At 38.0% G+C, this 26,131-nt stretch overlaps 2 protein-coding genes across 4 annotated transcripts in view; both read right to left on the bottom strand.

Annotated features, from left to right (window-relative positions):
• The window catches only part of LOC107696766 (tyrosine-protein kinase RYK-like), a 52,846-nt gene extending 41,479 nt beyond the window's left edge, over positions 1–11,367 (bottom strand). For both annotated transcript variants that reach the window (XM_016497259.1, XM_016497261.1), the window contains exon 1: positions 10,729–11,367. In XM_016497259.1, coding sequence (XP_016352745.1) covers positions 10,729–10,939 — 211 coding nt within the window. In that variant the 5' untranslated portion in view covers positions 10,940–11,367. The remainder of the gene's footprint in view (positions 1–10,728) is intronic.
• Positions 11,368–13,112: 1,745 nt separating this feature from the next.
• LOC107696765 (sushi, nidogen and EGF-like domain-containing protein 1) overlaps positions 13,113–26,131 on the bottom strand; it is a 27,809-nt gene continuing 14,790 nt past the window's right edge. The window contains exons 14-31 of one of the 2 annotated variants that reach the window (XM_016497257.1): positions 25,170–25,313; positions 23,982–24,155; positions 23,183–23,296; positions 22,935–23,048; positions 21,493–21,606; positions 20,904–21,020; positions 19,716–20,003; positions 19,295–19,478; positions 17,443–17,555; positions 17,082–17,360; positions 16,857–16,989; positions 16,677–16,759; positions 15,004–15,102; positions 14,444–14,560; positions 14,046–14,133; positions 13,854–13,945; positions 13,637–13,667; positions 13,113–13,550 (exon numbers count right to left, since the gene is read on the bottom strand). In XM_016497257.1, the coding sequence (XP_016352743.1) occupies positions 13,639–13,667; positions 13,854–13,945; positions 14,046–14,133; positions 14,444–14,560; positions 15,004–15,102; positions 16,677–16,759; positions 16,857–16,989; positions 17,082–17,360; positions 17,443–17,555; positions 19,295–19,478; positions 19,716–20,003; positions 20,904–21,020; positions 21,493–21,606; positions 22,935–23,048; positions 23,183–23,296; positions 23,982–24,155; positions 25,170–25,313 (2,282 nt within the window). In that variant the 3' untranslated portion in view covers positions 13,113–13,550; positions 13,637–13,638. Of the gene's footprint in view, positions 13,668–13,853; positions 13,946–14,045; positions 14,134–14,443; positions 14,561–15,003; positions 15,103–16,676; positions 16,760–16,856; positions 16,990–17,081; positions 17,361–17,442; positions 17,556–19,294; positions 19,479–19,715; positions 20,004–20,903; positions 21,021–21,492; positions 21,607–22,934; positions 23,049–23,182; positions 23,297–23,981; positions 24,156–25,169; positions 25,314–26,131 lie in introns of both variants that reach the window. The other variant, XM_016497258.1, reaches the window with a different exon arrangement.

Here is a 26,131-nt window from a genome sequence, read left to right as displayed (position 1 = left end):
CCTCTGTTAACTTTAGACCAGTGATTCTCAAACTTTTCTGGTCGCGTCCCCCTTTAAACCTAAAAAAAATCTCCACCTCAGACTACCAAATAATTTCACTAAACATTATGAAAAATTTATGCTTTTTTTAATTTAAAAAACCTACAGGGAAAAAAACACCTGCATCACTTGAAACATTGAAAAATAGCATAGAGAGAATAACTTATTATTATTATTATTCTCTCTCTGTTATTTATTAATTTTTTGTGGGTTTCAAGCTGTCCGCTAAGGCATAGGACACACAGAGGCTTTCCTCCTGACCAACGAAACGACATTAAACACAGTGTCTACACCGGACGCGAGCGGCAAAATACAGTAGAACCATTATAATCAGTGACGCTGTGTACACTGGATGCGGCGCGACATTAAACTGATGCCTTGTTCTATTTATGACGTACTGACACAAAGTTCAAATGATTTGCAACGGTCGCTTTGTCGTTGTCCAGTGTAGAGCTGTTGCGTTAACTGTAGCTTAGTGAAGCCGAGAGCAAGATATGCCTCGTCATATTTTCTGCATTTAGCTTTTGAATGGCCAGCACCTGCCTGGGTCTGTGCGACTTCATCTATGGCTTTTCTCTTCCCTTTCACAAACTGATCCATCTCCCATTCTAAGTTACGTCCTTTGGCTGTTTACTGTTTTATTTCTTTTCTTTTTCTGCTGATGGCCCGCGCTCAACTTGAAGCAGCGCTGCTTAGACAGATGGGTGTGTGTCATCAAAGTACTGCGAGAGCTTTCTCTCGCCGTACTTTGATGTCATACACCGATCTGATCTTCAAGTCGAACACCCCTCTTTACTCTCACGTGTCATGTGACCGTGTAATCGCAGCCTCTGCGATTGAAAAATCGCGTTATTTCATATCATTTTTTTTTTTTTTAAACCAAAAGAAATGCAATAGTTGTTGCCTTGATTAAAATATTTGGTCTAACAGTCAATATTTTTCCACTGACATTTGCATTTATACAAAGACAAAAAGTTCTAGTAAATATTCAGAATTTAGTGATCTATGGCAGGAGGGTCAACAAAGTATTTTATAGGTTCACATTTTGGGCCCAATGTTCAGAGTGTTCTGGCAACAGACTTTTCATCCCAGACATACCGAGTTCAAGTCACACTAAACACAGACAGATTTGCTTAAGAGGGTAACAGGTTACGATGCAGAAAGTATTCCGACTGGAACTACCATTTGTCAGTTTATGCCGCCCACTTGGCCTTTATTTCACTACAGTACACCATGTCATCACAATGAAAAATTGAAATAGGCCATCGGTTTAATCTTCACTGATGAAATACTGCAGAAGTTATCATCTGAAAAGTTTTTGTTTCATTCCAAATGCTCACGGAGGTAATAGATAAAATCAACTGTGATGATTAACATTAGACAAGATTACAAAGACAAATCCTAAGGCTATTCTTCAATCCAGACACAACCGCTCCTCAAAGTAATGGAACATGCAGTTACGTATATTATATTACATTAGTATTTAAACATGTTTATAGGTGCCACATCATAGGGCTTTCAGTCTTTGGCCCCTAAACAGAAACCTTTAGGAGCCAAATTAACTTTTTAGATTACAAATTATAGATAAACATTGTTCAGAAGGCTTCAATTCGTTGAGTCCAGCTTGTTTACCTTTTAACAACAGTCACTTCTATGTGCTAAAGCCTTTATAATTTGACTCCATTTAATTTGTTCCATATAAATAGAACTGCTTTGCAAGAATATTTTCAAAACTAACCAATAATATTTTTGAAGTATTTGAATTTTTAGAACACCATTTGTTAATTTCTTACATCCAACACGTGAATATGAAACTTTATTTGCATTATGTATGTAACAACCAGTAGGTAAATAGACAGACTGTGTATTTACTAGGGATGTGCGAGGCTAGGCGACTAGTTGACTAAATGATACTGCTCAGTGCTGCTATCGACTTTTTTTTAGTCTACGAGTTGAAACGACAGCAACAGAACTGCATGATCACTAAGATTCAGTTAGCACATTTATAAATGTGGTGAAGGTTAAATAAGTTAACCTTGAAAATGCTTCATCTGCATTCAAAACACTTCAGTTCACGTCTGAGGGTCAATGTGAGGCCCAAATGCACAGAACCACCAGAATTAGCATTCCATTAAAGCTCTACAACTAAACTATAAAATGTTTCACTATTTTAAGTCCACTCACGTATTCTTATGGCTGGACTTTACTTCAGGTTCTTTGATCAGTTTTAAAGCAGTAACAATCCTTTCTTTCAGTGCCCCATCACCGAGTTTAGCTCTCAGCTCATTAATGAACATAAGTTTCCAGCAGGCCTGCTTTTCCTGAGGCCAGGGTCTGAGGGATCACTTGGACGGCTAGGTTTGAGTCTGTGGAAAGTGCATTGTTTTGAAGAGACAGGTTCCAGATTGTCATGGCTGAGTTGTGGCAGCTCGGTAATGAATCTTGCTTGGTGCTCAAAAGGAGTCAGCGCCAGTCATTAATTACAACCACATGAGCCAGTCCTACTACAGCTGCCATCGCAGTCAAGCAAACAGAGCTTGTTCCATAAGAGCTATCCTCAGAACTCCCCACCTGCACTGGAACAACATGGCAGTACAGCTGCTGCTTAAGTAAACACACTTCTATGGGTATGATACAACGAACAAGGGAGGGCTCACTTACTCCCATGAGAGGAAGGCTAGACTGGTTTGTAACTGCAACACAGTATAATGTAGTTGAAAACTAAAGACACTGTGATAAGCCTAGCCCCACAGAGGCTAGTTTATTGTACTCTTGAACACTTGGCCAACAGTAACTTCCAATGTAAGCGAACCATCTGCATCGTCATAAACACAAATTTTATACAGACCCAGATTTCAGACCTTTCATTAGACAGCTGTCCATACACGTATCTGCGTTATTCAGGAAACCACTCAGCTCAAGCTATAAAGCTATACATTTCTTACTCTTTCACTGTATATGAAATAAGATGAATTGTCTATGTCTAAAATTTCATCTTAACGATTATAAGGCCACCTAGAGTATGTGATTTTTGCATGTGGTTTCAGTTGTTTCCATATTTTGTCATAAATTAAGAATGCAATTTAATACAAAACTTATTGGAATATGGTGTCATGATTTGTTTGTGAAATTGTTTGCACGCACATTTCATGCACAAACCCAGTATCCTAAACAGACAAGAAAAATCAATGAAAAAAATCAAGACATAACAAAATCATTTACAAATCGCAGCCAATCAGAAATGTGTGCGTAGGGTCTCTCTCTGCAAGCGCTCGCCACACAAGAAAAAAATTTAACTTTTCAGTTTGTTTTCTTTAAATTACTTTCTAAGATTTGAGGTAAATTACTAATTGTCTTTTTATTATTAACAAAATGTATATTCAAACTCATATTAAACCTTCACTAAAACACAAAACACAACCAGTAACTGAGCTGCCAGCCACAATGTCGCAGAAATACCTGGAATATTTCTACAGTATCACTTGATGCGTATTGTCATCACGGCCAGTTAGCATCAGTATTGAAATTGCGAAAAACAATTAAACATAAATGTGCTTTCTAACTGGCCATTAGGGCTGTGCGATTTTGAATAAAAATGCGATATGCGATACCTTGTTAAAAAATGCGATATTCGATATGCGATACGATATTGCTTAAAGTGAGAAAAATCCATTTAAATTATATTTTAAAATATTTAAAAATTAAAATTATATAGCCAATTTGTTTTACATTCTTTCTTGGAAAATAAAGAATCACTATAACTGCACGGATCCAGTATAATGATACACATCAGATTTCTTTCTCAGCTGTTTACATTCATTTAAAACTTAACCGACTGCGTTTACGCGAATGATCGTCGAGACGGGTACTATTGACATAATTCTGTGTGTATGTGTCTGTTCAAACATAAGGAGGAGATGCGAAAGACGAATCAACTTGGTCTGAAACGCGTCTCTCTCTGTGTGTGTGTGTGTGCGCTTTGCACGTGTGCGGCAGAACTGAAGATACGCTGTGTGAGATGCGGCTTGCGCGCTTCAGGGGTGAGTCAGACAGCAAGACGAGACGGCAAAGAGTTGTTTTCTGCAACTTATTGCACTTAACTATTTTTAACGTCAAGCAATTCTCTGCTATATGTGTCGAACTAAAACTTTGACCTTTTGCAACGTTTTGATTTAAGTAGCCTATTATTAAAATGATTCAGATATCGCAAGCCCTTGCGATATGCATATTGCGATATTTACATTTGCGATATTTCGATAATTTCGATATATCGTGCAGCCCTACTGGCCATCAAGTTTTGTGGTGAGTCAGCTGACACTCTCCATTAAATGAGATCTTGGTATAGCACTATACATTTGGTCTCATGTCCATTCTTGTTGTTTTTCTGAGTGTCAGGATCAACCCCACATAAACACATTGATTTAAATCAGCAACTCACTCACCTCCCTCTCACAATGCCATGGAAACTACTGATAAAAGACTGGCCCAGGCCAAATACCTCAACCTCTTGAGGTCTCTCCTAATATGGAGTCAGAGGAGAAAGTCTGCTGAAGATAAAGACAAGAGATGTAACCTTTCCTTTTGACAAGAGTTAGGCAGTAAAATTTAGGTTTTTGGTGGAGTGGAGAAGAACGCTCCTCAAGACAGTGGTATACACTGCGAGACCAGTGAGATGAAGACAGCTCTGGAAAAACACCAAAGAGAAGAAGTCAAATAGCCCATCACAAGAGTAGCTCTGCAGAGAATGATTCTCCAGGGGTTTGTGTGATTTGAGCATGCAGCTCAGATCTTTGATCCAAGACAGAAATTCACATGGCTAGTGGAACTATACAAGAAACTGTAACAAAATTGAGCTGCTAGATTTTTCACAAGTTTCTTCTGGACTAGCCGAATATGTCAAAGTATTCAGAACCTCTCTAAAGTTTTCCTTGTAGCCCTTGCAAAAATCCAGGAATTATCATAAACTAAAATTATGAATCTAAAAGCTTCTTTTTAGCCATTTTTAACTGACCCCAATTATTTTGTTATTTACTTGTGCATGATTATGCATGTACATTCATGCACTTTACACACTTTTATTCAAAGCATCTTACATCATATGCAAAAATCAAACCCATGACCTGATTTTTTAGTGCAATGCTACACTGCTTGAGCTACAGGAAAGCTTGTTATTATACATTATCCCCAAGAAAAAAAAAGACTAATAAACTTTCCCCATTTCTAACTCAACTTTCCTTTGTGGCTGTCACCAAAACAATTTAAGTTTCAATTTCACAGGTATCAGACATTGTACACAAAGAACTGCAAACATCCATTTGACATGATCTATTCAATTTCCAATGGATAGAAGACCAGTCACACACTTTTTCTGAAATTACAAAATACTATTTTACTCTGAAATAGGGATGCACTGAATGTTCGGCAACCGAATAAGCGAAAAGACCGAATAAATTGTACCGAACAATGATATGACGCGATCAAATAGCAACCAGCGCAGAGTGAGAGGCGCACACTCTTTATTATGCAGCACACACATCAGCAGTGTGGAAGCATTTAAAACTGTCTGAGATAGACGCAAAAATCATTACAAGCACCGACAGCGAGAGACTGTTTAGTACTGCAGCGCATGTCTTCAATGGGAAGAGGAAGGGGTGATTGTTGCTGGTTACTGTACGATGATTGAAATCGCGAAATGGCCTTAAACAATCAGTAAATAAACTGCAGAACGTTATGTTTTCTAATACATAACGCATTTCATGTATTCTGACAGCGCTTCACAAACTCACTGCGCTATCTGCTTGTTAACCAGGGTTCAAAGTCCAAAGTGCGAGGAAAATCTGTGCTGAAACAGTGTTACTCGTCAGTTGCTCAGTCACATTTTTATGAATTTTTACACGGCATGTGACAATGCGATACGTACGACGTATTCGTAATTAGGGCCGTCACGATTATGAAATTTGGCTGACGATTAATTGCCTAAAAATAGTCACGGTTATTGCGATTAATTGTCTGTTTTAGGGCTTTGACGATTATGCCGATTATCATGATTAATTGTCTGTTTTTATATTTCTGTTGCATATGAGAAACATCAAAGGGCAAACGAAACTGAAAGCATAACGAAACAGTGCTTAGAGAGTATACTCCCCGCGTAAAAATTACGTTCATATTGAAGGAAACGATGGATGGTTTTCAAGCGAAAGTCAAGTAAAAGACCGCTTCTTAAAACAGAGAAGGTGAACATGCTGGTATTCTTGTGGTTTTGTAAGCTAGTTTGTCATTGTATCTTACTGATTTATTGTTGTTGTGCTTTTGAATTAAGAATAACAAAGAATCCATCTTTTGTTTTAGTCTTTAACAAAAATTAAAGGTGTGTAGATGTGTAAGCAAAACAGTGACGTGCTTTTTGATTAAGAATAACAATGAATCCATCTTTTGTTTTAGTCTTAAAAAATGAAAGGTACATAGATGTATGTAAGCAAAACAGTGACAACAAGATCGCGAATTCAAAAGTGAAAGCATCCGAAGCCCGCGGCTTAACACAGCAAAAGAGAAACTCCTGTTCGCAAAATTCAAATCACAAATAATACTACTGATTATAAAGAACGGGTTGAATGTGAACCAATTTCGTTTCCATATAACTATAAACTATGATAATAGTTCATCAGCATGCATTGAATAATCCCATGTTGTAGCGCAAAAAATAAATAAATATTGCGACCAAATCATGTGCTCGTGCAACCAGCTGAGAAAGTTAGTTGCAAAAGAGCGACCAGTGGGAAGAATGAATCTGGAGCCCTGTATAGGCTATACAGTGCATGAAAAGCAAACTGGTGCTCTTCTGTTTCTTTTGGTGTATGACTCCCCCTTGTCTCGTATAAAAAGCACAATAATCGCGGTCGTCTGAAACAACCGCGGTTAGATCAAATAATCGCGATTAGACGGTTATTTAATTATCGCGACAGGCCTATTCGTAATGAGACTCATTTATAAATCTGTTGTCAACAAAAATAAGCATTGAGGTCTTCCTGCGCGTTTCCGCCAAAATAAAAGTTGAGATAAACTCTATCAACATTCATAAATGTTAGTATTGTAATTTTACTGTTGTTCTGTAAAATAAAATGAAAAGTAAGACCATAATAATGATAATAATCATTACAACAGCTCTGTTAATAACATTCACACATAGTGTTCAAATTAGGACCTGTAATATTTTCTAATGTTTTAAAAGAAGTCGCTTCTCAGCAAGGTTGCTTTTAATTGTACAGTAAAAAAATACATGCCTGATTCAAGAAGGGGGTCTGATGGCCAAAAAATATTATTTTACTAACTCATTAATTTTAAGTTAAATTGTGCTTTGTTGGTATAGTGTCTGCTAGAATGTTAAAAATGTTCACAGTGTTAAATATTTTTTAATTGTTGTTTTGTAATTGATTTTCCTCTTTGAAAAGCAAGACAAAACAGTAAAAAGCACATTTTGGCTATTTCATTTATGCAACGGTGAAAACAAATTGGCAAAAATACATGGGGGAAAAAACTCGAAAAAACGTGTTCGGTATTCGGCCCAGTGTTTCATTTTGTTCGGTTTCGGCCCAGAATTTTCATTTCGGTGCATCCCTACTCTGAAATACATTTGTTCTCACATTACAGACATCAAATTGACTGTGAATGCATTAACTAATTTAAACGCAGCCATCTTAAGACTTAAAAGAGTTGCAACCATGTGTCTGTTGCATCTATTCAAGGCGTTTCCACTTTTTACAGGAGGAAAATGTTTCATAGGCAGCAAGTCTACATCGTAAATCAGAGTGGATGTGTTTCGTGACCTAAACATTCCATGTACTGCCATACACTGTGCAAGGCCATCTAATGATCCCCCAAAATAACTCAGACACAAGAGGGCTGACGCTGTCTGTTAGCGATGAAGAGCTGGATAGTTGAGATTTTTCATCCCTGTGGTGTTGGGACTGTGAAGGAGAGAGTGAAAGCTTTCTCTCTTTACTATATCAGCATGAGGCTGGATGAACGGTGCAGTGATGTCACAGGGGAAAGCCATAGATCCTTACAAGGGAGAAAAATTTGAAAGTTGTAAACAAGGCTTTTTTTAAAGTATCTTCACTTCATGCCCTGTTTCAATGCTGTTCTGATACTTTGAGATAACAGTGCTTAACACTATATTCAGCTCATCTGTACTGATTTTATATACTACTGATCTCCACAACCTCTAATTTCGATAAACACTGAATACTAGAGCCCGACCGATATATCGTTTTGCCGATATTATCAGCCGATATGAGCCTGTCGCCGATATATCGGTATCGGCGAATATGCCGCCGATATGCCGCCGATATGAAAATTTTTTTTACAGAACATATAATGCAGATAAAATGCTTGAAATTGTGTAATTACTTAGTTTGTCCAGCAGAGCGCGCTCCATTGTTTGCTACTGGCGACCTGGATGAAACGCTTTAAGTCTATGGAAAACCATTGAAACTTTGAACGGCCATATCTCCATAAAGGTGCGGCGATTCCGCACCAAATTCGGGGGATCCCTTCAGCTCGAGGAACCCTCTCGAACGTGAATCGAGTGTACGTCTAGAGGCCCTCTTTCGAATGAGACCACCCCCGCGTGGATAGCCCCCTGGGTTCGGGAGTTACGGATGGTTAAATTCGCGGTCCGGCGCCGACCGATCTAGCGATCCCGGGGGTCTACCGACGCACGGAGGGTGGCGTTCGAGAGGGCTCCTAGAGCTGAAGGGGCAGTTGAAATTAAGTGGCAACACTTTAAAATAAGAGTCCATTTGTAGCATTAAGATTAATGAAAGCTGTGTAAGTATTGCTCCTTGTTAGAGGGTGTTAATTTCAACACTTACTATTCCTATTATTATTATTTTTACTACTACTACTAGTATGGTTCAGTACTGTTTTTGTTAATAAAGCACTATTTTAGTTTTTGTTCAGTATCAATTTTAAAACAATCGGTTAATTAATCGGTATCGGCCAGTGTGGTCCAACCTAGCTATCGGTATCGGCAAAATCCACTATCGGTCGACCTCTAATAACCACCACAGACACGTCTTGAACATCTGGTTAGGTTACATCCTTTACAAAATTCAAAGCATTCAAATGTAAAAAGTTTAAGTACTGCATCACTTGAAACCTTATACTCCATATGGCAACATTCAAAGTTCAAGCTTTCAAGCTAAATGCTACAGCATTTGCATCACATTACATAAATGCCACATATAATTTGTTTTATTTTTAGTCTAATAGAAACTGCTATCAATTTAAGCTGAAAGGGTAAACCCTCAAAACAAGTTCAAACAAGGCTGCTCTAAAATGCCCTTGTCTCCGCTTCCTCTTTCCAGCAGGAAATTGATGCTCCAGCCCCCAAACCTTGCATTAACTATGCTGTGACATTAGCAATGATAATGACTGCTTATAGGCCCAGTCACAAATACCCAGCAATTAACAACCACTAATCAGTTCTCACTGCATTAATCACAGTGGCGCTGAATCAAAAACCCACTCTGAATACAAACATAGCAAGCGCATCACAAAGCCTTTTTTCTTCAAGAACCATGAATGCATTAAATTATTCAGAGTACAAAACACTTGGTTTGGCCCCTATAGTCTGGAAAGAGGACGATATTCTGCAAAAATTTACATTTTAGGCAGAGCCATTAAGTCAATAACAAACACATAAACAATCATATGTTGTTAATTAACTGCATAAATAAATATACCTATAGTTTTTCATTAGGATTACAAGAGTATGAAAAATGTATGAAAATGCACTCTCTCGCATTTTACACTTAACCCTAAAGCCTATATCACATAAGAAAAAAATCGTGTAAAAATATGAGCATCAACAGGCTTTTGAGGAAAGTTATTTGTACATCTCTCAATCAACATTGTATTGCATTGCATTATATGTTTTGATCCCCAAAATTAAAACTACAAAAAGTTGACATATTATTGGGAGGTAGTGACAATGTATTTTATGCAAGCTAGTCTGTTATACTGTTATAAAAAGCTCTGATTCTGACAGGCCTGACACAAAGCAGAAAGAGAAAAATCCATTGTGCGACTTTTGTTTCAACTAATTCTGACACACACCAACGCCAATGAATGACTCAAATCAGCTCATACACCTCTGCTCTGTATCTTGTGCATGTGTGTGATATAGACCTTACAAATCACCACATAATTATGGTTCCTATAGCACAAGCATGTAAAGCTTTGGAATACACTTGGAAAACTTTCTAACAAACACTTTCGATCTAATGACAAACCCAATCGCTTTTTGTTTTTCTTAAATAGCTTGTTGAAGCATAACCTCATAAAAATACTTTTACATGTGCATTTTGTAACATTTCTGTACATATATTAACGCTTTTCTTAAGCAGAAGCTGTCTATTTAGAGGTTACAAGGACGCTGCGGATTGTTTGGACTATCAAAGCTAACATATGGAGAGCTAACCAACAAAGTTTCAGCAGTCTGTGAGCATGTTTAAAACAACTTGTGTAAGTTATTTCTGGACACTAAACAGACACACGAGATAGCTTTTAGTAGTTAGTTAGAAGCAAATACAGTTAATCCGACAGAGTGGCAGAAATTTCTGGTTCTAGGCAAAACTTTGGATAGGGCAGGAACATAGTTGAGCAGACGGGGAAATAAAGTATACGCACCCAAGAGTTTCTTGACCTCTTCCTCGCTCATGAAGACGTTCATATTCGGCCTATTGTTATTGTTTATGTCCGGCGCGTTGCTCGGGTTGGCGAGGCATCGGGCCCCTTCGAGAAGCAGGAGGAGAAAGAAACCCCCCAGTCTCCACAGTACCGTATGCGGCCAACCCCGGGACACCGCGCCTCCACCGGAGCCCCGCGCTGACAGAAACATCCCAAACCACCGTCACGTCAAAAAGTCTCTGCGATCGAACTGCGCCACGGAACCTCATCCAAAGCTTGAGTTACTTCTTCCCGAGGGCGACATGCTAACGTTACTAGGTTGGACGACGGCGCTCTCTGTCGACCCCTCTCTCCTCTCCGTCCAGCTAACTTCGGTTAGCTCGCGCTCAATCTGAGTGAGCGCACGGGCGCTAGCGGGACCAGTTGGACGTTGTTACAGCGCTGTATCTCTCCTGGGAGAAAGTCCTTAGCTTCTATTTCTTAAAATAAAAAGTCGGGGGACAAGCCACAAATACTACCCCAAACAAACAGCCCTTAAAAGTGTCTCTGTCCAGCTCTGTCCTTTCATGGTCTTTGCACCCCCCGCAATCTCAGTTTTCATTGAAGAAAGGGGGCGGCCGGCTGGGGGGAGGCAGACAGTTTAAAACTCCTAGGTTTGGTGTAATGATAATAATACAGACAGGTGACAACTGTAAGCTTTTGCCTACGCCGGTTACTGCTTTCTGAATCCGTCTGATCTCAAACAAATTTGTCCTGAAATATTAAACGCATTATATGCGTTAAAGAAAAATGCTATATATCAAGTTAACTTAAACCAAAGTGAAAGTTAAGAAACAAAAGTAACTATGTTTCATTGTATCTCCCACATTAAAATGTATAATGTGACTCTGTACATCAATAGTTTTTTTTTCTTTTTGTTTTAAAATGCAGCCATAAAAATGTATGTAATAAAGGCTATATTAAAATAGCTCTTATTGAATATATCTGAAATTAATATTAATATCACATTACAAACTTAAATTATTAAGGTTGATTTTTATTTTATGACTATATTTCTCTAATGATATCACTAAGAATGAATATTTGATCAATCTTTGATGGATGTACAAGAACCTTTGTATCAGTTTGTTTCCTTAAATTGCAAATAGTTGTTTGTAATATGCAAAGAAATCATAATAAAGCTCATTATAGACTTTATCCCAGTTATCATTTCTAAGATTTTGTTCTCTTTGCACACCTTGTCTCTTGCATTGAGCTGGTCTCTGCTTTCTCAACCTTATACTTATGCACTTTTTTATAGAACATGATAGTATTTTGTATATAAATATATCTATAGACATATTGCTACTTGCATTTCTGTTGAAAAAAAGGTACAAAAGCTGTCACTTGGGGCAGTAAAAAAAAAAGCTACACATTTGTACCTAAAGGGTCCCTATTGGTACTTGCACATATGACAGTGACATGTGGCCAAGTATGGTGACCCATGCTTGGAATTAGTGCTCTGCATTTAACCCATCCAAAGTGCACACACACAGCAGTGAACACACACCCGGAGCAGTGGGCAGCCATTTTTTTGCTGCGGCACCCAGGAAGCAGTTGGGGGTTCGGTGCCTTACTCAAGGGCACCTCAGTCATGGTACTGAAGGTGGGAGAGAGCGCTGTACATTCATTCCCCCCACCTACAATCCCTGCCGGTATGAGACTCAAACCCGCTCCCTTTGGGTTACGAGTCCAACTCTCTAACCATTAGGCCACGACTTCCCCCAAATATGCAAATATTAGTACTTAAATGTTACAAAAGTGCACCTTTTGAAAAGGTATAATTGCATTGGCTTTGTAGTTATACTTTGCACAATTACAATAAAGCTGAATTCAATCTAATCTAATGGCATAAATGCACTAACTGCAGTCCAATCCTTGGTTTAAGTGCTTTCTTAAAAGGCACAATGAAGTTAGAGCAGGAAATTGATATCCGTAGCCATCTACTTTCTGTGTCACCACTTACCTGGGACTGTAGACTTGCAGTTTATTGGGCAAGATCCATAACTACATATTTCACAAAGCCAGACAACCAGTCTCAGGAAATTTTGCTTGATAAAAGGGAGATTCTTAGCATTTTATTTATTTAATAAAATAGCGACACCTTGTGGTAATTTAGGGTCTAGCATAGCCTCATCGGTTATTTGTCCTACAACTCAAAATCTGTTTTCTGGATAAGAATGCCCACCAGTAAGGTTTATCAGTTAAAAATCCTTACATATTTCTATACATGTTTCATATTACCCCCTCCCACCGAAACGTTATTTTTTCCTGAAAAAATGAAGAGACCATGAAGTTTTAACATTTTTATTATTAAAATATTCAACTACAAAAACAGTCTATAAACACTATTTACATGGTAGCTAGCAGACAGCTTTCTGTAACACAAACAGAAACAATGGTATGACATTTTTTCCAGTATTTTGTGTGATCTAGCTGTAGGAGAGAACCAGGTTTGAATGAATGGTTGAATGCAAATACTTGTAGGTTTTGGAGACTGAACAGGCAATAATTCAAAAAAATGCCCTGAGGGACTTGACGACCACTACATGTCAATATCACATCATATTTACATTTGAGGTATGCTATTTGATGCAGATAAATCCTAAATCATATGGTCAAGCTCATCTACAGATCTGGAGTTGTAAATGAACAAATATACATCCATAGGACAATGTAGCCAATAAAAGGTGACCAGTGATGCAAAAAAAAAAAAGGGTCAACAATGATGGTAATGCATCCTCATTTAAACTAAGACTAAGAGAAGCAATTACTCCCCAAAGCTGTCATTAAACAGAAAAAAAAAACACATTCAGTATGTGACGATATGTTTTTGTCCATTTCTATCAGAGATATAAAATATACTCGCCACTATTGTTGTTGTTTTTGAGTTCTTCTGTCTGATGAGAGAGAGGGGAAAAAGGGTTGTTTAATTCATATACACAGCATTAATACTGCCATCTATCAGCTCCATGCCATGATTTAAATTGTGCATATTAACAAAGTCACTTTCCACCATATGTTTACATCTACTTTACAATGGAACCAGGAAAAACTGTGTATAATGTTTTATACATTATACGTACTTGGAGTCTTGGGCAGTACTTTCTTAGGCAGCAAAGGCTCACATATCTCTCTAAAACAAACATCCTGCTGAACTTTATATGTCCTTTTGTACCTGAGGGTGAAAACAGGTACTCAGCAAAAAGAGATACAACTATTGGATTAGACTGGACCCAAACAGGACAATAGACATGATCCAGACAGCAGACACTTACAAATAATGGCAGACACCATCCTCCCACGCAGGCACACTCTTTGTTTCGGAGTAAAGGCGAGTACATGGGTGAGGTACTCGCTGACAATCTGAATACAACAGGGCAGAGAAAGAAAATACACAAAAGCTAGAATTGACTAAAGATCTTATTACAGGCAAAGCTACTAAAGATTATATTATTTTTCATTTTGTGAAATTATATAAAATTAGCTTTTTTTCAATCTGATGCTTTTAAAATGACTTTGGTGAAATACAGATTCTGGTGTCTAGGTGGTGGGATAATAATAAACTAAAATAATAATAAATAAACTCAAGTTAAATTCTTCAGTTCGGCATTTATTAGGGATTCATTAGTGTGTGTTTGTATGTATGTGAATGAACAGAAGTGGTTATACTAACATAGCTCACACCGTCTGCCCTTGAAACCAGCGGCACAGTTGCAGCCGAACGACTCGTTGATCTGCGCACATGTTCCACCATTCTGGCAGGGCTGAGTTCTGCAGTCTTGGGATGACTCTGAAATTTAATGAAATGTTTTTGGATACAAACACATAAACACAATGCTTTGCTACATGATGAGTTTAAACATTGGCGAGCTTGCAGCTTTTTCATGTTTGTGTTTATTTAGCTGCTCTTTTAAATACACAATCACATGCACATAAATATGATTTTTTAAACAGCCATAAGTGACGTTTTTTGGGGGGGCTGAAACCATAACAGATTGCTGATAGATGTGGTTTGTTTATGGTGACTGTCATTCTGAAGACTATTCAGAATACATGCAGTGGTATTTTGCCACAGTCTCTCTCTCAGCTGGGACCAATTAGAGAGTTTGAATACCACCAACTGTTAAAACATTCTCCTGTTTTAAGAACCACGAACTCTCTGTCTAAAGTTAATCAACAATTTTCACTTGTCTAATAATAAACTTTATGGAGTTTTATTGAAAGATCACCTACCAGATTTACTCGTTGTTGCTTCTTCAGGAATTTCCAGAGCTAGACTAATCTTATTGGTGGTTTCTTCCATCCTTTCTAATTTGATTGGAGGGTCAGGCTCTGTTTAAAAGAGACAATGGCAGAAATGTAAAAATCAAGTTAAATAAAAACTAAATTTAAAGGTTTTAAAATTGTTTATGCAAGGGACCCCTTCATAAAATATCAAGACCGTTTTATACAGTATTCTCATATATAGTGACCCATTTACGCTTTATAAAAAATGTTAAGCATAATACTGTTAATACCATATTATGTTGCTTTAAGCTGCTTTTTTTGTTTTCTTTTTTCCCCAAAATTCCTTAATTGACTTTCATTTTGAAGTACATTGTAGGCTACTAAAACCACACCAAATTATTAAAATATTTTCTGAAAAATAATTACTTTGTAATGTTAAAGGGGTCGTATGATGCTGCTAAAAAGAACATTATTTTGTGTATTTGGTGTAATGAAATGTGTTTATGCGGTTTAAAGTAAAAAAAAACATTATTTTCCACATACTGTACATTATTGTTTCTCCTCTATGCCCCGCCTTTTTGAAATGCGTCGATTTTTACAAAGCTCATTGGTCTGAAAAAGCGAGGTGTGCTCTGATTGGCCAGCTATCCAGTGTGTTGTGATTGGCCGAATACCTCAAGCATGAGACGGAAATGTTACGCCCCTCACCATACTCTTGTATTCCCTCAGCGACCAGCACGGATCAGCTCGCCTGTCTCTTTAAATGCAAATGAGTTGCTGCTCCCCGCCCCCTTTTTCAAAATAGAGCTGCGCCATTACAGCTAGGACCTCCTGAAAACATCTGTTATGGTTCTGATTATCATGTTTATCGTGCTGAAATCATGAGTTTAAACTTCTGATATACCTTTTCTGAGAGGACACGGACAGAAAGCGGCTCTCACAGCATGTGAGTACTAAACTAAGTTCTCATTCAAACACAAGTGTAGGTTAAAAACACACATGAGTTACAAAAACAGTCGGTTATGTCTGTGAAGGTAAACAGCTGGGAAATAAATCGCATGTTTATTTTAGATCTGTGTATCAGCAGCAATATACATTAAATAAATAAATAAATCCACTGCTCTCTTGTCTCCTCTGAGGCTGGGACTCTAAATAGTGTCCTGTGCTCATCTGTGCAGCCAAAGACAGAACAGTTAGCATGCTTTACTCAAACTTTCGCCATGGCATTGGCGCTGGTACACCGTTGTCGCTTGCGAAAACACAATGCCGGCGCCAAACGTTTCCTTGGTTGGTAGATGCACTGGGGACCTGATTATAGCACTTAAAACCTGGAAAAGTCAGATTTTCATGATATGCCACCTTTAAAACTAATGAATATAATCACAATTAATCTAATTGATTTCTGTCTTTAGGAGAATGAATAATAATAATATTTATAATATCAAATGTGGCAAATGTTCTAAAAATGATTGTTTATTATCCTCAGTTAAAATGTTAGCTTTGACAACCCTAAAAAACATTTTGTAAAATTATTTTTTTTCTCAAGTTTCCCACTTTAAAAACTTCTTGAATACAACACACATTTATTTATTTTACAGATTTGTTCATCTAAAATGATTTAAAACAACATAACTTAAAATTCATAATGCATTACCATTATATATGAAATAATTACTGACTTGTGTGGTGTCTGATGGTTTTATGTGGAAGGTTGGTAAATTTAGCTGTAATTCTCCCTCTTCTGTCAATAAGCTCTGTATATCTGAAAGAGAAAACAAACACACAGAACTCATTATTCTTCGCATGGCTTCCCAGCATAGCATCTATAATTGCATTGTTGCATTTATACAGTACTATACCTTTGGGGCTCTTCAAGGAGTTCTGTGTGGTCATCTGTGCCTCCATCTTGAACTTGTGTCAAGGTCTGTCCTATCTGGTAGTCCTGTCCTCCCTTAAGTCTGTCACTGCTGCTTTTGCCCTTTGGAACTGGTACTGTGCAATACAGGATACACAGATGTGTCACAATGACAAAGACATCTTGACAATCTGCAGACAAGCAGTCATCTTAAATATCGGCGACTCACGTGTGGTGAAGGCTAGGTGTTGAGGGACGCTCTGAATGTTGTCCTGGCCCATTTTGTGTACAGCAGTGAGGGCAAGACGGTAATGTTGTCCTGGATTGAGGTCTCGTAGTGTATAAGTCCCTAAACTTCCATCAGGTAGGTAGCGGCTACGGGTGCTCAGGCCTTGAGTAATATTGACCACAAAACCATCTGGAAGACTCCGAGGATGATGGTCCCATGTGACCCGAGCAGAGGTGGTGGTGATGTGGGAGAGTGAAAGGTTCTGAGGTGGAAGCGGTCCTGATGGAGAGAACAATACAATGTGCTGTTACTTACTACAGAGGTGCATGTGTTCGTAACACAGAGCTGAAGAGATACTCACTGGTCCAGAAGTGCAGTGGCCCAGCAGATTTGCTAGTTGATGGTAGGTCTTCAGGGCGCAAACCACTCTGCGTGACTACATCTACTGTGTACATCTGACCTGGGAGCAATGTGCTGTGGGTTACACACAACTAATCAGTAAAATATGTGTTTTTCATTTGCATATTTTAAACCTTTATGTGATCTCAGATCTCACTCAGTGATCATGTATAATTGTATGTAGTGATGCACCAAATTTTCAGAAATGAGAAACATCAAAAATTCAAATTCAGAATTTATTTTGGAAGGCTGAATTCTTTGGCTTAAATGGTGACGTGCACACACGTGTATAAACTACAACAGGTAAACATGTCAGCAGGGTGTACACACTTCGCCATGACCAAAAATGATGTTAGCCTATGTAAAATTACTTTGCCTGAAATCTCAAGAGTTGTTGCAAAAGAAATTTACTATGATTGGTTTAATAGACCTTAGTCAAGAGTAGCGCCCTATTTAATTTTGACAGGAATGAAAATGAGGCTGTGAGGGATTGAAGTGCCATTGCAAAGACTGTCTATTCCTTATAGCCTTGTTTTTGATCCACGCTAAATTCAATATGGTGTCTAACCTGACTAAGGTCTGTATCACCTGAGAACATGGCACCCTGAAGAGTTCAATTACACATTTAATTACTGAAACTTTATTTTTGGTTGTGTTTTTTGGCTAAAAGAAAACTTTAATATCGGTTTTAGTAAAAAAACAAACAAACCTGCATTATATTTTTTTCTTACATCATTTAAGGTTATGTACCTAAAAAAGAGAAGAATAAAAATAAAAATATTTATCTTATTTGTCACAGCCAGGTAGGCTAGATGATGAGAATTTTCATTTTGGGGCAAACTATTTAATTAAAGCTAAGCTTATGAAAAGAACATTGTCAACATTTCACATTGAAACATTAGGTTAAATAGGCCTACTAAATGTTAATAATTTGCTTATTAATAATAATATTATACTTTAATTCTTTAAACTTTAAAAATGATACATGGATGAATCGTTCACAGAGGAGCTCTCACATGCATTTACAAAATAGAAAAGGTGATTGTTTTTTTTGTTTTGTTTTTTTCAAACTGATGTGCTGCTCTGGCACAATTAAAAAGTTATCACGGCAGAACCGACTCGCAGCAAGAAAGGAATAAAACTAACTGTTATTTATTTATTTATTATTATTTTTTTTTTTTTAAGAAAACACCACTCTCCCACGTTAACGTAAGAGTGGAACCGATGATAGTTTTATTCTGTTCTGTGGTAAGTAAATACCAAGCTCATAAAACTTTGTCTAGTTAAGTTCAACCAAAAATTCTGTCATCATGTACTCACATGTCGTGAACACTTTTTAAAGAGTATATTTAAATTATTTTGAGCTGTGCATTTCTTTACTATTATTCTGCCCCGAAAAATACAGGCAAGCATTAGACGTTATTGTGGCCATCTAATGGCTAATACGTGTATTGCAGGCAAACGTTCTTACAAGACAGAAGATTGTCACCCATTGTGCAAATGTTTAAAGATTCACATTTTCATGTGTTATAATGTGTTGGTATCCACTTTACACATGCTGCCTTCAAGTGCACTTTCGGAAACTCCTACTTCTAGGTCCAGAGATTCATTATTATGACACATTATTTGGCTGCACGGTAAACGGGGGAACAATGTTTAATTATGTTCTCAGAACTTGTGAATATGACATTTCTGACTGCACTTGAAGCCTAGACTAGATGGGCAAATTACAAGATCATTCTCTTAAGACTATGCAGACTTGTGTTTTCTTTTTCTGCGTGTATGTGCTGACCTTGTTCGGTGTCATGACTGACCTAAAGGTGTACTCTGTGACGCTGCTATTGAGCACAGCTGTGCGAGGTCCACTACCATCTGCAGGCACCAGGGACACCCGAACCTGACTGACCGCAGCATGGCGGCCAACATGCACCAGCCACCGCAGCCAAACCTGAGAGGACGACACATTCACTACATCCAGCTGTTCCACCTTATGTGGCCCTGAGACAGAGCAGGAGAAGAGTATTTGAGTGAATACTCTACATGTACATGTTAGTTTAGCACTATTATTGTGTAAACATTTAGAAAAATAATAAGGACCAAAACAAATAAACATGTAAAAAAAAAATTTTTTAAATAAACATATATTGCAATCCTGCTGTCACACTGTGCTAAGGAAACAGATATGACATACGGTAATCACCATGTAGGTACAGAAGAAAAATTGGGAGCTCTCACTAGTGCGGATGAGAGCAAAAGCTGGCTGGCTTATGTCATTGCTGTTGGTGTTGCGTTTAACGGAGAAGGTGGAGATGTTGTAAAGCTGTCCGGGGTTCAGGCCCTGTAGTACATAGGTAGAATGCTGCTTTTCCAGGTAGTCTGTCTTCCTCGGCCCACGACCAATAGGAGCAAAGGCAACTGCAAAGCCGCTGATTAAATTCTGAGTGGCATCTGACTGATCCCATCGTAACTCAACTTCATTTTCTTCTACCCGCAACACATGCAGGCCAGATGGAGGCAACAGGTCTGGGAACAGTGAAAGTATTAGCGATAAACAACTCAATTACCCTCTAAACCAGTGATTCTTAACTAGTGGGCTGCGGCCCGCTAGGGGACCTCAGCAAACTTCCAATGTGGCCCCAAGATGTCTTAAAACGATTTAAAATAAAAACAAGCATTTATGTTAGTTAAAACAACTAAAATAAACATATTTCTTATTTTAATTCACCCCCTCATCAGGATTTTTTTTCTTTGAAGTATGAGGTAGCTTAATTTTAAAAGTGATTTCTAGATAAAATACCCATGGTGTTTTAAGATTTAATGAAAGCATTTACATTTTTCTAGCTATGCACAGCTATAAAATATTTTATCGAGTAGAAATTGTTAGTAAAATAAATAAATCACTCAAACAATGAATCACAAACAACTGGAAACATCATGTAAATTCATTGGTTAAATAAGTGGGATCCCTGAAGAACATTCAGCTAGTAAAACTTTTGTAATTATGACATTTTTTAAATTAATTATTTTTTTAATTATAATTATTTTAGTTACTTGTAATATGTGGAAACCTATTAGCCTACATGGGGGCTCTTCAAATATTCTTGTGGACAATGGGGAATTAACGCTTGGAATTAAAAAGGATGAAAACCACTTCTCTAAACTATGAAAGGAAATTTCATTTGTTATGAACACAATACATACATACCAAATACAGACCAAAGAATGCATATATTTTAAGTTTAAGTAACAAACTTCCCATGTCTGAATAATTAATAACTTCCCTGGAAGCAATTTAACAAATCACTTTGCCAGTAAAAACACACAAACTCTGAATTCCATTCTAGTTACTTTCTAAATAGTCTCCACTTAAATAAAATGAATGGATATGGGTTGATTTTGAATAATGGAAGATCAGGAGCTGACCTCTCTCACAGTCTCTCCCTGTGTGGCCCACCCTGCAGGCGCAGCTGTAGTTCCCCCTTCTATCACTCCAACAGACGCCTCGGTTTCCGCACGGCTGCAGGACACAAGGGTTCTCCACTAGACGGCAACAGAGGACCAGATGAGACCTTACATATCTGACAGGTACAGAACTAATATAACGAGCTCAGACTTCCAGAAAGTGGAAGGGTACACAGATTTCACTGACGATTTTAATTGTATTCACATCAAGAAAAATATTTTACGTTTGTGAGGATTTTGATGAATTCAGATCAGTTTAACATAGCAGAAGGCAGACTTATTTTTGTCAGAGGCAACGTTTTTCCCCCATAGTTTCAAATGCTTCTGCACGTAGGAGGGCCTGACCAAATAGCTTTACCAGGTCTATTATTATTATTAATTTTTTTTTAAAGTATAGCAACACCAGGTAATCTTAAAAAAATAGACAAACAATATAAAAACAAGTAATTCAGTTTTAGCAACAACGTCAACTGCAATTGTAATACTTCTTGTTTATTTGTGATGTATTGTGCACTTTTTCAGGAGTAATATTTAATAATGGTTAACATACATGTCTGGCAGCGGTCTCCAACATAACCTTCTTTACACACACACAGGTGGTTCCTCCTGTAGCCTCGGCATACACCTCCATTCAAGCAAGGATTTGGCTCACATCCATCCTGTTCTGCAGAACACACACACATCTGTATCATAAGATGGAAAATCCTTCATTCTGAGAGGTGGGCTGTTTGTAGGAGATAAAGTAGGTGTGAAGTGTTTTGTGTATCAAATCAGATGTACTGTAAGTCAGAATAAAGGGGAAAGCAGATTATACAGAAGGACAAAAACAGTTGCAGATACAAGCTGGAAAATGAAGAAAAACAATTTTGATGTTTTACAGTGTCACAGATAGTTTAACTGGGATTTTTTTTTGACACTGATCAACAGAAAAATATTCTTTCATGCCAAAATGAACATTTTTTTTTTTTACAGATTGGTTATTACAGTTATTACGCACAAACTAATGTTTTGCATAAGTATTCAAGTGTTTGAGTTTAGCAGATGCACCTTTGGCAGCAATTACAGCATCGAGTCTGTGTGAATAACATCAGATTTGCACATCTGGCCACTGCAGTTTTTCCCCATTCAGGTTACATGGAGACTGAGTGTACGGCCTTTTTCCAAGCCGACCTAGTAGGTGTCTTGCAGACTCCATCAGGTTTTTTCTTCTTTATTTCTGAGTATTTTGCTGCATTCATTTTATCTTTTACCTTCATCAAGTCTTTTAGACATTCTGCAGAGAAGGATCTCCTCCATGTTTTACACAAATTAGGGAAGGTGTGTTTCTGATTATACACAGTGTGAACTTGGCCAAAAAAACTCAGTTTTGGTCTCATCAGACTATGGAACCTTCTAGCTGGTGGAAGTCTTCACATGCCTTCTAGAAGACCGTAGCAGAGCTGTCCTATGACATTTTTAATAATGGCTTCTCTTTGCTATTCACCCATAAAACTGTGACTGGTACTCAGAAGCATTTGGGCAACAGTTATCTGCACAGATTTGATCATTTTTTTGGTTCTAAATCTTGTATCTTCATCAGAGTTGTCAGTGGCCTCCTGCACAAGTCTTCCTTCTGCATTGCCACTCCGTTTTGAAGACATAGATCATCTGTGCCACAGTGGCTTGGATCTATTTTACTGGCTGCCTCAGTGATTTAGTCATATATTAAAAGATTGTCAAACTTATGAGAACCATTCTGTTTTCTTTTTTCAATTCTGACTTTTTTGTATTTATTTAAGATCATGTTGATCACATTTTGAAAGAGTGTTTTTCTGTTGATCAGTGGGGGAAAAAGCCAAATTAAGTCCACTGTGATTCTAGGCTGTAAAACACCAAAACACAAGTCAAAGTAGTCAGGGTTGCAAAATTTTTGGAAACTTTTCGGAAGTTCACCGGATAATTTCCACCCCTTTGCAACCCTAATAGTAGTGAACATATTCCTGATGATGTTACCTATCTCACAGTCCTGTCCTGCATAGCCCTGCTGGCAGTGACAGAAGTAAGAGCCAGGCTGATCCCCACACGTACCTCCGTGCTTACATGGCTCAGAAAGGCATTCATCAATGTCTGTCAAAACATTCACAGAAATCTGAACTTAAGCCAGGTTTTGCACAATGAGGTGTCAAAATCTCTGATATCAAAATGTCAATATGACATAAGATAAAGAATGAAGAATAAGCAAGAGATATGCAGTGTGTTACCTGTTTGACAGCGCTGGCCGGTAAAACCATCTTCACATTCACACAGGTAGGAGGCTACCCTATCACGACAAGTTCCCCCATTCATACATGGATGAGACAAACACTCGTTTATCTCTGGAAAAAAAAAGGGGATGATGAGAGTCATTCATGTACAAATCCCCTAGTACATGGACCAGGGAAGCATTTAACAAAACCTGAAAACACACACACACACACACACACACACACACACACACACACACATAAACAAAACCTGAAGCACACACACACACCGCACACGCTACATAAATAGACACATTTTGTGTTCAAGGCATAATACTGCATGTTGTTGATCAGGAAGCACTTATTGTAGAGCCCGATGGTTTGGTGTATGAATCAAGATTCATGCAAGTCCATTAACAACAGTTCTCAAGATGAACAGAAATCCAGGTCCTTGTCTCACTGTGTACTTGACCTATTTATTTCATGTGATACAAATGATGTAGTAGCTCATGTTGCCAGAGCAGCGTCATGCTTTATGTCCCACAGAGAGACCGCAGAATTGTTTTGTGTTTAAAAACTCTGAACTGTATACCAAGGCCTGACTACTTTCTGTTAGCACCCTGACAGGCTATACAAACTTTATGTTGGTTTCAAACTACAATTTGTTTTAGAGTGTTTCTACTCGTTTGACATTTTGTAGGCTCATCAGCTCTTCTTCCCAGCATTCCAAACCAACCGACCATTTTGGAATGTTGGTTTCAGGGCAGGACTGTCTTGGGTAAACTTTGAACAACAAGGGTTTTGAATCTCCACTAACCTTCACAGACTGGAGGCTGGCTCCAGGACCCCTGGCTGCTGCAGATGCTCTGGGTGGCCCTTGGAAGGGGAGTGTAGCCTGGGTGGCATACATACGAAGCCATGGAGCCTGGAGTAGTGGAGGAATACTGCACCTCTGCGTGCTTGACTTTCACAGGGGGGCCACAGTCCAGACCTGCAGTGTGCACAAACGGTGTGCATGGAAGTCATTTTCAATATGCCAGTGTTGTTTTATATAATTTACAATTACTCAGGTTTATTAGAAATAATTATAATAGTTATGACAAATAATATAAACAAACAGACTGTTGGCAATGAGTCAGGTTTGTTAAACAATTTTAAGACTTATTTCTGATCAATTATGACATCATATTTATGAATGTTACTTTGATATTAGATAATAAAATAAATGTATTTTACAATGTATAAGCTATTTGCTATTTAAAAAACAAACAAAATACACAGAAACACACAAACAATTCTAACCGAGAGAAAAAAATTCATCCAACTAAGGCTGAAGAATTTCATTTAGTTACTTAATTGAATTAGAACACTTAAAGAGCAAACGCAGTGACAAAGCCCTACACTGCAAAAAAGAATGTCAGAAACACTATAAAACAAAATGAGCAGTGGCAGCAACAGATATTTGTTAATTTCTAAAAAGAAAAAAAATGACTGCTTTTCCTGAAAACATAAAGAACCAACCAGTTTCAATTTACCTAATACACATGGCCACATTTACAGCCACGAGCAGATTCATAAATCGAGAGAAGCTGTAAAAACATCCATTTTGTGAAATGTTTTAGGTGATGGTATTTCATCCTATCATGGAACAGCAGGACACAAATTAAACCGCACCTTGTGGAAAACCTTGTAGAATCAACAGTAACACGGAGGCCTGTAACAGCAGAGTTATAACCTCTGTTCAGGGAGAGAGTATCAAATGCACTGAGGACTTTATCCAGCTTCATCTCTGGGGAGGTGACACACAACCCGGCTTTACTGCAGGAACTGGCACCTGCTGCTTCGTCCTGGCATCATCTGAATGAAGATTGACGACTGCTGTTCTCCTCCTAACATGCATATCAGTTACGCCTAAATGAATGAATATTGACTACCGCAAAGCTGTGTGAGCTCCTGATTCCTGTTGTGCTCAGTGTACTTCGGAGGTAAAACAGAGTTTGATTACCCTCTAATGCCGGATTGGATCCTCTGTTGATCTCGCAGTGTCTTCCTATGAAGGATGGGGAGCACTCACATTTGTATTTACCAATGTAGTGGAAACATGTTCCCCCGTTCAGACAGGGACTGGAGGCACAAGGATCTGGCTTTCCTAAACATAAAGCATTAGATATTTTAAAACAGTTGTTGTACAGTTCTGTGTACACGTGTGCACTTGCATATTTATTTGTGAAAGAAAGCATGGCCATGTGCGTGTCAAAACGAGGTCAACGTGTGAGAAATCATTGATCATTACAGTAGCACTGAGAAAGAGAAACAGCTTTTCATGCATGTGCCAGGGCAAGTTGTTTTTCCTACATGTGAGGAATCCAAGTGTTGAACAAACTCCAGCAATTTGGATTATTACACAAGGCCAAACAGTTGCACAACTCTAATGTAGGACAAAGTTGAGATAATGAAAATCCAGAGATGGCTTTGAAGAGCTTTTTTCTTTGTGCAGTTTTATGAAACTGTGTGTGCGGAAATGCCATTTTCCAAACATGAAGAAAAGTAGATTACACTCTTCTTCCATTTGACCAGAAAAGAGGAGAGGAAGGGTGACTAAGAACTGTAACATCCCCTGGGTGTTCACTGCTGGCTGAGAATTTAACATTGCACACTTAAAGCCCTTTCATGGCAAACAAAACACGAAAAGCTAAGCGAATCACAGACAAATGGACATTCCAAACCAAAAGTCAAAGGAATATGCACCAGGCTGAAGAAAAAGCTAATTCATGCCCCTACAATAGAGGGTGCAACATGAACGTACATTTGACTAAAAGTATAAATTAAACCAATCATTTTGCGAACCCGGCTTTTACACATTAGTCTGTACTACATCATAGTACTTTTTTTAACTACAGTAATTGCTATTATTTTAATCATTTGACAAATCTTGTTTTCATGTTGTAAAAATGCTTTACAAAGAGA

Source organism: Sinocyclocheilus anshuiensis, unplaced genomic scaffold (genome assembly GCF_001515605.1).
Source record: "Sinocyclocheilus anshuiensis isolate Anshui unplaced genomic scaffold, SAMN03320099.WGS_v1.1 scaffold999, whole genome shotgun sequence".
Classification (NCBI taxonomy): domain Eukaryota; kingdom Metazoa; phylum Chordata; class Actinopteri; order Cypriniformes; family Cyprinidae; genus Sinocyclocheilus; species Sinocyclocheilus anshuiensis.
This window is presented reverse-complemented; position numbering and strand designations above follow the sequence as displayed.